Below are 12,337 nucleotides of genomic sequence, written 5' to 3'. Positions count from 1 at the left end.
TGCATTTAACAGTCGGCCATTTTGTTCTTTAAGTGGAGCAGATTCCCCTCCTCATGCTCTACCCTCTCACTCCCACCCACCCCACCCTGGCCCGTCAAACCACAGCCCCTTAGTTGGGAAATGCCTTAATTGGATTAAACTCTATGCATCAGAAACACTTTGTCAGCATGTCAGCGTAGTGTCGGGGTGCGAGGACGCTCCCAGCGCTGCGTATATATGGAGCAGAATGATAAGCTTCACTTTTTGTCTTTTTTCTTTTTATAGTTTGGACATAATTGATTCAGATAGTCCCCACATGAAGTCTAATTACAAAATAATATGTGTCTTTTTTAATATTATTTATTCAAGAATTATTATTATTCATTTTAGGTCGTTACCTTAAAAGAAACTAAAACACATCTTGTGTTTTATCACGAAAAACATAATTTTTTTCTCTCTGGAATTTATTTTATTGTCATCTTTGCATCTGTTTTAATTAATATTAAACATATAATCCCTCCGCAGTTTTTGGTTATTATTTATTTTTATTGTTCAAAAGATCTTCTCACTAATGCTTTTTATCAGTTTTTATCTCAAACATCTTGTTGAAAGATTGTTCATCGACTCACACACTCAACCATAAACACCCAGCTATCTTTTCATGTGAATACGATAAATTGTAAAGATACTTGAGAGAAACAACAACTGATGTGGCCCCTCTGCTTTTTTTGTCTCATTTCTCAGGCTCTGCCGGGCCCCGTGTTCAACCTGGCCCCCCCACACATGTTTGGCAACAGGCTGAACCCCAACTCCAGCATGGCAGCTCTCATCGCTCAGTCTGAGGCCTCGCCAGCAGGTACTGTGATACCTAATGTGGGAGTGTGTGAAAGAGAAGAAGATAATGGATAGGTCACGCCCTCTTGATCCCACTGTGAGGTCAGGGGTCAGTGATAGTCTTAAGCTCCTCCTACCTCTATTTTGGAGTGGGTGGAGCATCAACACATCGCTTGCTGCTTTTTTAAAATTTGTTTATTTTGACATGAAGGGGAGTAGAGGATCCCTGCGCCACGACTGCTACTTGGTAAAAAGTCGGAACATGTCGCAGTCTGTCCGAAATACAGATGAGCTCAAAGAGGGAGTTAGAAGTGGTTTAAGCAATCAGGAGGAGCTGCTTCCTGATGCAAGACATCTGGTTGGCCAGAGAGCAGAGAAACAAGAGAAAAAGAGAGGAAGAGGGGATAAAGGGAGAAGAGGAGGAAGTGGTTCCTGCTGCCAGTCATCAGAGCCAGATCCACTCTGACCTGCAGGTCAGCTCACTAATCAGGCTGAATGTCAGGGAGCTACAGGGCTTTCTTTCTTTCCGTCAGTGTGTGTGTGTGTTGAGGTGTGTGTGTTTCTTGTTAGGGGGTGTGCAGGTTTTACGTAGGGACACATATAAGCTGGTTTTATGTAAGAAATTCCTCTGTATTCAAGGAAAATTAAGTTCTTTAAAATGCCTTAAAGTGTGTGTAAAACAGTAATTACTTTACTTATTATAAATAAATGAGATGTGATTCTTATTTGCTTTAAAATGACAATGATTATTAAACAGTTCCTGTTTTGTCCTACAGTTTCTTGATTGATGTGTGAACCTTATCGCTCTGGCAACAACAAGCTTCTAAAATAATCTCATTCTGTCATAATCAGTCATAGCTCTGCCCAGTCACTGGAAGCATTTTTAGTCTTCCATTTTATCGGCTTCCAAGGGTCACACTAGGTGTGTGTGTATATATACACACACATATACACACTAGGTGTGTGTATATGTGTGTGGGGGGTGTTTACTTTGGCACCCGTCTGGCGGGAGCTGGCAGGACGGAAAGGGTTACGACGGAAAAGGGACTTTAAAAAGAGGAGCCCAGCGACTGGAGTGGTGACCTGGTGGGGGGAGGAAAGGAAAAAAAAAGCTAGGATTTGACTGTCTTAAGTAGAGGGGAGTTTGCGCGAGTGTATAAATGCAAAAGTGTGTGCGCATGTGTGATTCATTACTGTGACTGAGGAAAATGAAAAGAAGCGTCTGGCCAGGGGCCCAGAGGGAGGAGAGATGGAGAGTCTCTCAGAGAGAGAGAGAGAGAGGGCGGGGGGGATGCAGCGTGAATGAAGGCTCGTGTTTTGGAGATGCAGTGAAAGGGAGATGGTCGTAGCTTGCAGAGTCTCTGGGATTGTAGTGCCCGTAATCTCGACTGGAGAGGAAACGGTCAGATCAGAAAATATTCTGGGCCCCAATCCCAATCCTGAATCATAAAAGAACCAATCTGGATGCATTTATTAAAGTTTTAATAGTTGTATCAGGGGTTAGAGGAGCTGGATATTTTGGGGAACAATATTCTAGATATTCTTAGTGTAGCTAAAGAGGTGCACCATGGTGCAGCTAAACTCTGCCATAAATTATTTAAAAGCCAGTTTGGGAACCACTGAATAATAAGCATATTAATAAACGTTTTACAGAAATGTTAGATTGAATCATTCAAGAAGGAAAAGTAAAACTAAATGGCGTTTAGTTTTTTTAGTGCCACTGCAGCCCCTCCAAACTGTCTCAGGAAATTTACACAAAAATGGAAAACATATATCAAATAGACCAAATTATTGAAATCATTTAACTCAAAACAGAAAACAACCACACATATGGATTGTTACTGTTGCAACCTGTTATGTTCTGCTCTTTTATGGATGTTTATGTGCAGCAACAGGTGAGGGAGGGGCTGCGGTGCATTGCAAACTCTTGTAAGTGGTGACTGTCATTAAAAGGCAGAAACCAGGCCTCATCTCTGCTATTACAAGTACTGCACAGTTCTGTTTGTTAGGCCTGCTGCTTAATTTGGAGTTTTGGTTAAACCAAAGTAACATTTGTACAATTCAAGCAATTAACTCATCCATTTTCTTGTTTTCTTTGTCTGATGGAAACATGTAGAGACAGTTTGTATTTAAATGCAGGGTGCAGGAGGTTAGAAAACACCCGTTTTTACCAGGCTTTGGTGGATGTTTTAACATTTTGTTGGCGAACAAACTGCCTCCAAATTCATGTCTGTTTTCTTAGATATCCCATTGATTTTCATCGTGTGTGTGTGTGTGTGTGTGTGTGTGTGCAGATCAGGAGGTGGGAGACGGCGGCGGCAGCAGCAGCGGATCTCAGGGCTTCTCCATACGAGCTTCTCCTAAGACCACCCCGCGGTGAGAGCACACACATCCTCCCTCCTTCACCATTTACATTCCTCACTGCCCCTCATACTTCACTCCCCCCCTCCTCACTCTTTTTCTTCTTGCTTTTTCTCCCTCCGCTGGCCCCTCGTCTCCCCTTCCCTCAGTCCGCTCTTACACACATTCCCTCTTTCGCTTTTAGCCCTGCAGGCAATCCTGGCTCTCCTAGCCAACGATAACTAGTTTTAAAGGAGGTAACCGTCCTTCAGGTTCACTTTGGGGTTTTTTTTTCCTGGTTTTACTCACCCGTGGACAGCTAGTCGGAGGATTTTACTGTATCTTTTGCTTTTGGGAATACTTTTATGGATCCTTCAGGATGGGGATATTGATCATAGAGATGCATTTCTGGTTGTTTCTTCCACTCTGTGGGATGGCTGATGCTCCTGATAAGGTTGGTAACTCACGGCTGCCCTGTAGGTCAGTGCTGTGTAAACTGTAATGACCGAACCTGAACTTACTTGACAGTGAGCAGTGGTTTTGTTTTTTAAAACATACATCTAGCTTTAGTTTTTCCTCCTCTGCACCCAGTCCTGACATGAACTTTTACAAAGCAAAGTGTTAAATTCTTGCCACCACCCTTTCGCCAAATCCTCGTCTCCTCTCCTCTCCCGCTGTCTCTCGTTTCCCCTCTTTCACACTCAACAGATTGTCTCAACAGCCAGGATTTATCGCATCAAGACACGGTTCTTCGTCCTTCCTCTCTTCCCCCCCATCTCTCTCTGACTCTCGCTCTCTCAGACGGAAAGCCTGGCCCCTTTTCATTAGAGGCCACTGTAACAACAAATTGATGTAGTTTTATAGCCAGCAGTGTCTATGTTTGTCTGACATTTATGTTGGGTCGTTAATCTCCCTATTGACCTCTCCATCTCTCCTTTTTCTGTCCCCCCCCCTTCAGTTCTCCCATTGGCGGCCTGCAGATCCGTTATGACTCCTCGGGGTCGTTGCCGGGGCCAGGGCTGGGGTTGCTAGGGACCGGGGGAGGCGGCGGGGAGACGCTGCCCCCGGTGGCCACCAGCATCGAGCAGCTCCTAGAGAGGCAGTGGAACGAGGGGCAGAACTTCCTGCTGCAGCAGGGAGCACAAGGCGACGGTGAGCGGATGCAATCCTTCTCTCATCGTTGGGTTTGTTCACCATTGTTCACCATCATTGAGTTTCGCTTCACATCCCTTGAGGATAAATTATGTGAAAGGAGAGCACAGCATAGTCGACTCTATGGAAAAGCCATCTTTTAGCAGATCATTTTGATTCATTTCAGCCTCTTAACCCCCCTGAGTTTAAATATCAATCCACCTGTATATGGAAACACCTGTATTTAGTTTTTATGATTCACTTGAGCGTAACAGAGGCCATAACAGGATGTTTTCCCCTCCTTCTCCTCCTCCTATCAGTGGTGGCCATGTTGAAGTCGCTCCATCAGCTGCAGGAGGAGAACAGGAGGCTGGAGGAGCAGATTAAAACCCTGACCATGAAGAAGGACAGGCTACAGCTTCTCAGCGCGCAGCTATCAGTGCCTTTTACCCAGACGACCACTTCCTTTGGTAAATACAAACACTCAATGATTTGTCGAAGATGTAGAGGACATAAGTTCTTAAAAGAAACGAAAGTGACCTCGCTGAGTTTGTACTTTTTCATCTGTTTAGATTTAGTGTTGTTCAGAAGTTTTTATTCTTTCATAGAGAAACTTTGGTACATTTTTGTGTCAAAGTTGTTCTGAAAATAATGAAACTTTGTTTTTAAATACAATAATATAGGAATAGGTAAGAATATTAGATGAATATTAGACTGATAGATCAGCCAGTCAACAGGATTTGGCCGATGCTTGATGGGATCTTCATGTGAAATGCAGATTCCTCCATTTTCTATCTATTGTTAATGTTTTGTTTGTTTTCCTCATATTTTTGGGTGTTTAAATTGAGACTTTGTTATGATTGTGTCATTTTTATCATATAAGTGGTGTAAAAAATCAAGAACTCCTTAAATATGGAACATAATATAATCAGCACATATCGGCTTAGACTGAAAATAAACGGTATCTGCATCTGCCTTAAAAAAGCCTTCACCAGTTAATCACTAGAAGATAGTAGTACTTTCAGATATTCAGATATAATTCCCTGTCCTATCTTATCCATCCAACTGTTTTCTAATGTCCATCCATCTAGTATCCGTTGAGGCTAAAAAAAATGGAAATTTACATCATAAAACGTCTGAAATTTGGAAATGAAACTGTGTATAAGCAAGTTTAGTAAAAATCCAACACAAAGCATAACTGTGAAGTAGAAGGAATGCTGTGCATGTTTTTATTTAAAATATGAAGACTGTTCTGACCCCTTTATTCTGAAACCCCAAAATAAAATCACAGTTGTAACACATTTCAGATCTTAGCTGGGAGAGTCTGTCAACATCTCAGATTTACCATCCATTAAAAAAAAAAAATCATTTATTTTTTTATGTTTGAGACAAGAGACACTGTTGAAAGCTAACATCTCTATGGTTCATCACAAACCACGTAGGGGACATGAAGCTTTATGGTTTCCAAGCTAAACAATGTGGTAGAAAAAAAACAACCTGCACTTCAGTCTTCAAGCAACAAGCCTACGGCGAGACATGGTGGTGGCAGCATTGTACTGTGGGGATGCTTTTCTGCAACAGGGACTGTAAGGTGTTGATGAATGGAGCCAAATGCAGAAAGAAAACCTGTTAGAGGTGAAACAACATGAGATGAGAGAGGAGGAGGTACATTTTACACCAAGACAATAAAGTTAAGCACCCAAATCATGCGTTAGAAGGGCCTAGTCCAAGTAAAGACCGAAATCCAGCTGAGAACTTTTATGTTGACAGATGATGTAATGAAATGTGGAGAAGTTCAAAGGGGTGTGAATACTTTATAGCAGCAGTCAATAATTCTGTGCTTTTCTCTGTAGCTGATGTGAAGGGGTCCCACCTCGGAGCCACAGACTCATCTCTACCTTTGGCAGCTCAGGTGAGAACAGAGTTCTGCAGCGATCACAACAATGCTTCGGGGCGTGGTAACTTCATGAGCGTTAGTGTGATAAAACCCATTTTGAAGGTAAAGGACCATGAACGCCATTTGTTTTCTTGTCTGAACCTCAGGACGCTGCATCATGCGGAGGTCACAGCAGCAGCGGCTCCACCTCCTCGCTCTCCGCCTCCCCCTCCGTCTCCCAGAGCCCGCCTCAGCCAGCGCTCAACGGCGTCGCCACGACGGCCGGGCTGGGCGGGGTCGCGGGGCTGATGGGCGCTCTGGGTGCGGGAAACACATTGGGCATCGGCGGGATCGTCGGCGCGTTGAACGGAGTGATCCAACCGACGGCGGGCCCCGGCAGCCCTCACACTACAGGGGCGGCGGCCGTCACGCTCCCCGTTAATAGGTATATAAAAGCAGCTTCTCATGCCGGACATTTTCCACCAGACAGGAAGTTGAAACTTTTGGTATCTTGTGGAAGAGTTAATGAATAAGAAATTGAAAATTTCCTTTCTTTCTTTCCTTTTGCCTTCATGTTGGATTGAAGCAGCTCAGCAGGTAGTAAGAACAGGTGAGCAGAGGTCTGCAGCACAATTCTCCTATAGATTAAAAACACATAGAATGGTCAATTTCATGGTTTTGGTTTACAGCCCATTTAAAATCTTTCCCTCTGAAACATGTGACCATCTGCTGCACAATACCAGTCCTGAAATATTGCATCACTGAGGTTATCTGCATTGCTGCTTCATGGGGTCCCACTGATTGTGGTTGAAATCTAGATGTCATGGATTCAGACCTGAGGCACATAAAAGCAGTTACTAAGTCTGTATTTTATCACCTGAAGAGCCTCTCCAGGATTAACGGACTAATGTCCAAGCAGGATCTAAGAAAAACGAATGAATGCATTCATCTTTAGTAGAATCGATGACTGCAACAGTGTCTTCATAGGTTTTTCTAAGAGGTCCATCTGCAGCTGATCCAAAATGCTGCTGACTGTGTTCTCACTGGAACTAAGAAACTAGAACACATCAGACTGGTTCTGAAGTCCTTCCACTGGTTACCTGTAGCTCAGATAATAGACTTTAAAATTCTTCTGTTAGTCTATAAATCACTGAATGGATCAGCACCTCAGTACAAAACAGATTGTTGTGAGTGTATCAACCTCCCAGTCCACTCAGGTCTAGTTGTAGCCCACTCTGTCCACCCAGAACTAGAACCAAACATGGAGAAGCAGTTTAAGGCTGTGATCCAACTAGTTTATTTTCTTCTCTATCTGCTTCTGTCATGTTTTTTTTACTTTCTTTTATTCCGCTTTTTTGTGGTCCAATTGTTTTATTTTTATTTTTTTTATTCTGTTATAATTATTTTTCTATTTTATTAACTAATTCATTTAAAGCACTTTTCCATTGTCCATTTACTGAATTTCTACTATACAAATAAACTTGCCTTGCCTCATGTGTTTGCAAACCAATCAAACGCCATGGTGGTTAAAGTGGTTACTGGTTTTATTGGCAGTGTGGGCTGGAGCCAGGCCCAGTTGGAAAATTAACTCAGCATCAAATTTACTTTACAATCCCTTCAGTTCGGCTGATATTTTCATGCTTTTTAACCACCTCACTTTTTCCTTCCACTTAATTTTAGATCAGTATGCTTGGATATAAACCTTGAACAACAAGCAGCTTTCGAATCCATAGAGAAAGTGAATATCTGGTCTAAATACACCTAAATAAATATGTAATACTTTTCAGTGATATTTACATTTGTTGAGATGCAGCTGTATAGGAGCAGTCATTTGGATTGGGAAAACGAATGTCTCCTGTAGTTAATTTGTAGCAAAGGAAATCGATAGATGTCATCTTAGCTTTGTGTGTGCATGTTGCATCAGCAGCCTCCTGTTTCTCCTCGTGTGTTTAAACGGCCCTGATCTTGTCTTCATTTCGTCCCCCTCAGCGCCGCTCGCCTTGGCCTTCTGTCCGAGCAGCAGAGACTCCTCCTGCAGCAGCAGCATCAGCTGCAGCAGCTGCTGTCCTCGCATTCTTCCGCGGTACGTCACACCTTCCAAACTGAGATCAGAGCTTTTCTTGTTGGCTTGAGTTTCATCCTAATTACCTTTTCCTCATTATACTTTTGTTATTGTCCCGCCACCCCTCACTCTGCCTCAGGACCAGCAACAGCAGGCGTTTCTCCTCCAGCTGATGCAGCAGCAGCAACAGCAGCAGGACCTCCAGCAGCTGCAGTCTCAGATTCCCCCGCTGCCGCTCTCCAACACTCAGCTGCCCATCACCAACCTGCTTCCCGGCGCTCAGGGTCAGAGCCAAGGCGCCATCGCCACCAACCCTTTCCTGGCGCTGCAGCACGCGCACACCGACACAAAGCCGCGTGCGGCGGAGAAAGCCGTGGGCATCACGGGCCAGGAGAAGACATGACACTCTTGATTTAGAGGTTTCCTCTTCAATAAATATGCAGTCGTAAGATCAGAGTTCAGCAGCTGGACAGAAACCTGTTTCTGAAAGAGTATTGCTATTCGTCTCGTGGAGCTCCTCACTCAGACTGGGCCTGCTCACCTCGGTTCTGCAGCTTTTTTTTTCTGGTTTAAAACTTGACCCTGAATTCTGTTTATATGTGTGCTATTTATTTCAATCTAACTTATAGTTTTGTTCTTTTTTTAACTTTATAGCTGCTCCTTGGTTCTTAGTGTTTTTAGTTTTTTTTTTTTTTATTTAATTAGTATGTAGCATCAGATTAAAAATGTCTTTTCCTCCTTGAAATGTCAGCTTTCTAGAAAGTTTCAAGGTAATTGTTTCTATCATAGTTCTGACTCTTGTTTCCTGTCTTCTTGGCTTCTTTTTGTTTCCGTCTTGATGTTTCACTCTCAGGGGCCTCCGCTAACCAGAGCCGTTTGCTCAACAGCCGAGCTGGCGCACAGAGAACTGCGAACCTAAAAATAAAAAAAAAGAGAACAAGCAGCAAAACATGAATGAGTATAAAAATACACTTCCCTGGAATAGCACTGAACAGTAGCAGATGTATGTTTGACATCTGTCTCGCAGCAGTTCCCGAGGGGAATATTGGGTCAGCGTTGTGGAAAAAAAAAAAAAAGAGAGAGAAATTACCCACTAGTCTGCTGCTGCTGCCTTTCTCCCCACGTCTATTTCACTCTTTGTGTGCTGCAGATCCATTAATGTCAGCGAGCCAAGCGTCGCACCGTCACCGCAGAAGCCTTGCCGTCGACTGTCTCTTCTCTGGGCCAGATATAGGGGGCTCAGTCAGGGAGGGAGAATCAAAAAGAAAAAAGACTTAAAGGCAGCCTGATAGTTTAGGGATGCTGTAATTCATCTAGCTTGGAGGCAGAAAACAGAATAAAAGCCCAATCTTCCTGATTGAGCCCCCTGCTTGTACCTACCTCTTCGAGCAGGACCTAAAAAGGCCGACCGCTGCGGCCGCTTTAACCCCCCCCCACACACACACACACAAAAGTCAGGATTGGCCGATCAGGGTCCGATCCCAAGTGCCTGAGGCCAAATAAGTGGGGGCGGGGGGTTAGATCTGGGGTTTGTACCTTGCAAATTTTTTTTTTTTTTTTTTTTTTACAGCTCGCCTGGTGATTACTGCCCTGCTGTAGACACCAGAATTAAGAAAAACACTTTCCACCTCTTTTTTTTTTTAAACCAGGAAAGTTTATTCTGCTATGTTCTTTAATATAAAAAGAAAATGACTGTTGTGAGTTTTGTTTTATTATTTTTCCCCCCTGGAATATGTATTGTGCGTGAAATGATATATTTTAAAGAAAGCTCACTGATTCTTTTTTTTTTTTGCAATTTAACATCCTTTTGTACTACTGTGTACAGTTATGTTTATTTCGTCCAACACAGTCTGATTTTGCTGTAATCTAATGACGTCTGCTCTGTGTCATGTGTTTGAAAAGCTATTTAATAGTCGGTTAATGGGGGGGGGGGGGGGGGTGTATATCCCTGTTGGGGGGGGGGGGGGGGGGGGGGGGGGGTGTATATAGCTGCTTGTGGGGGTGGAGGGTGGAGGAAGGTGTTTGTCGTGGCACAGTCTCTATACCTCGTTAGGTGCACATAAACCTTTCTCATTGGCCATTTGGTGTACATAGGTGATTACGAAAGCCGCAAGTTTTTCTGTGTGAGAAAAATAAAATGAACAGTGACTGGACACACAAAAGTATTAATTTATTTTTATATGTGCAGGGACATTGTGGTACTTTAACATTTTTAAGGGTTTGCACCGCTTTCCTGACTTTTTTGGGTTTTTTTATTTACTTTTGGGGCACTGTATTTTATTTTCTTTTTTTGTTCACATAAATGTGTTTCAATCAGTTTTGTAATAGAAGATAATTAAGGGGGCGGGGGGTGAGGAATGGGATCGTATTGTGTTTCAAAATGCATAAATAAAACTGGATTGAAAAACAAAAAGCCTTTTCCTTTTAGAGTCTTTACTGTTTAATGGACTTAAAGCTTATTTTTTGTTATATTTTTTTAAACTATGTTTTATTAATTTCTAACTAATGTATTTGGAATTTCTTATAAACTACACTCATGCATGCTAAATAGAAGTCTGTATAAAGCTAGATTATATCATAGGTTATTTGCATTTCCTTTGGTCTTATTAGGTGATTTCATTATAAAACAAACAGAGAATTGGTTTGCCATTATTCGGCAAGTCATCTCTTTTACATAACATGTTATGATTAGGAAAAAAACAGCAAGGTGCAACCACAGGCCGGGATATTTTTTTTAATTTTATTTTATTTTTTAAGGATTTGTTGAAGAATGAAATAAAACACAACATGGTTTGAAAAGACCAGCACCTTTACTGTTAAAACTGATGGGTTTCTGCTACTAGCAAATTAAAGGGGGTTTTTAGTAATGGATAAAAAAAAATGGTGGTGACATATTTTTTTGTGTTTAACAAATTTTCTAAGATTTCTATTTTTTTCCTTTTTTATTCAGTACCTAATTTTTTTTTTTATAAATAATTACAGGGTAACTTAATATTGCTTTGTGATGCAACAGTCAAGAGTTTATTGTCAGTGAATTTAGAACGTATGTAAAGCTTGATTTGTTTTCAGAATTCAGTTTATTATAAATTTAAAGATATTGATCAACTCAATTTGATTGCATTTTTTAATAAATAAGTCAAATTCATTCCATTTATTGCTCTGTGTAATTATATGGCTTGATAATTAGAAGGGGGGAAAAAAGCTGCCTGTTGAGTGAATACATTTAAGAGTGGTACAGCAACAGGATTTATTTTATTTTTTTTAAATCAAACAAATCCTAATCAGGAAGTGTCTTGATAAAAAAAAAAAAATAATGTCTAGCAATGAAAGGTGTGCTTTTGGTCCTAATAAATGCACACATACTGAAACTGATGAATTCCAGCTGTTTGAGGGGAAAAACAGAATTGCAAAAAGAAAAAACATCTGTTTGTGTGTTGTTGAGGTGGGGGCACCATGCTGCTACATCTGCCTCTGTCCTGGTAATTAAAAGCCCGCTTTACTCCCTTCAGCAGCAGTTTTCAGTTTCCAGCCACCCCTTCACAATCTACACCCCCTCCTCTTCTACCTTTCTCTTCTCTTTACCCAAGCACTTGCTCAGCCCCCACCACCTCACCCCTCTCCCCCGGCCCTGTCAATCAAAGCCAGGGTTGTTTAAACAGCATCCCCCTCCCTCCCTCCATCAGAGCTGCCTCACAAACACACACAGAGCAGAGCTGCTGTGGCCATCATCGATCACCCCCTCCCACATCTTCTGAGACCTCACCATAGGGGTGGGGGGCTCTTACAGCTGATAGTGGACCCCTTTGCTCTGCCCCACCAGGTGCCTGATCAGAAAGTCAAACCCTAACTAATCCCTTTAAGGGAAAAGTGGCTCAGAGGTATATATATATATATATGTATATTAAGCAGGTTACACAGCACCCTGATAGAAATCTTCATGGTATAAAACGTATGACACAATGGAGAAAATAAACTATTTAGCTCTTCTTAAAGGTTCCAAGTATAAAAGCTTGTGTGCAATTAGAGTAAAGTCTACAAATGTGAGATTTTCAGTTCAGACTGACTAATTAACCTGTATGTTTATTAACCCTTCCCAAAATAAAAAAAAGAGGGAA

At 42.0% G+C, this 12,337-nt stretch overlaps 1 protein-coding gene across 4 annotated transcripts in view; it reads left to right on the top strand.

The window, feature by feature from the left end:
* Positions 1 to 10,148, top strand: part of mllt10 (myeloid/lymphoid or mixed-lineage leukemia; translocated to, 10) — a 44,278-nt gene extending 34,130 nt beyond the window's left edge. For 2 of the 4 annotated variants that reach the window (XM_015386611.1, XM_015386609.1), the window contains exons 12-20: positions 724 to 835; positions 3,108 to 3,189; positions 4,112 to 4,305; positions 4,605 to 4,754; positions 6,138 to 6,196; positions 6,328 to 6,605; positions 6,747 to 6,770; positions 8,150 to 8,243; positions 8,362 to 10,148. In XM_015386611.1, coding sequence (XP_015242097.1) covers positions 724 to 835; positions 3,108 to 3,189; positions 4,112 to 4,305; positions 4,605 to 4,754; positions 6,138 to 6,196; positions 6,328 to 6,605; positions 6,747 to 6,770; positions 8,150 to 8,243; positions 8,362 to 8,625 — 1,257 coding nt within the window. In that variant the 3' untranslated portion in view covers positions 8,626 to 10,148. The remainder of the gene's footprint in view (positions 1 to 723; positions 836 to 3,107; positions 3,190 to 4,111; positions 4,306 to 4,604; positions 4,755 to 6,137; positions 6,197 to 6,327; positions 6,606 to 6,746; positions 6,771 to 8,149; positions 8,244 to 8,361) is intronic. The other 2 variants (XM_015386610.1, XM_015386612.1) reach the window with 2 other exon arrangements.
* Positions 10,149 to 12,337: the final 2,189 nt, after the last annotated feature.

The sequence above is a fragment of the Cyprinodon variegatus genome, unplaced genomic scaffold (assembly GCF_000732505.1).
Source record: "Cyprinodon variegatus isolate N-32 unplaced genomic scaffold, C_variegatus-1.0 Scaffold372, whole genome shotgun sequence".
In the NCBI taxonomy this organism is placed as follows: domain Eukaryota; kingdom Metazoa; phylum Chordata; class Actinopteri; order Cyprinodontiformes; family Cyprinodontidae; genus Cyprinodon; species Cyprinodon variegatus.
This window is presented reverse-complemented; position numbering and strand designations above follow the sequence as displayed.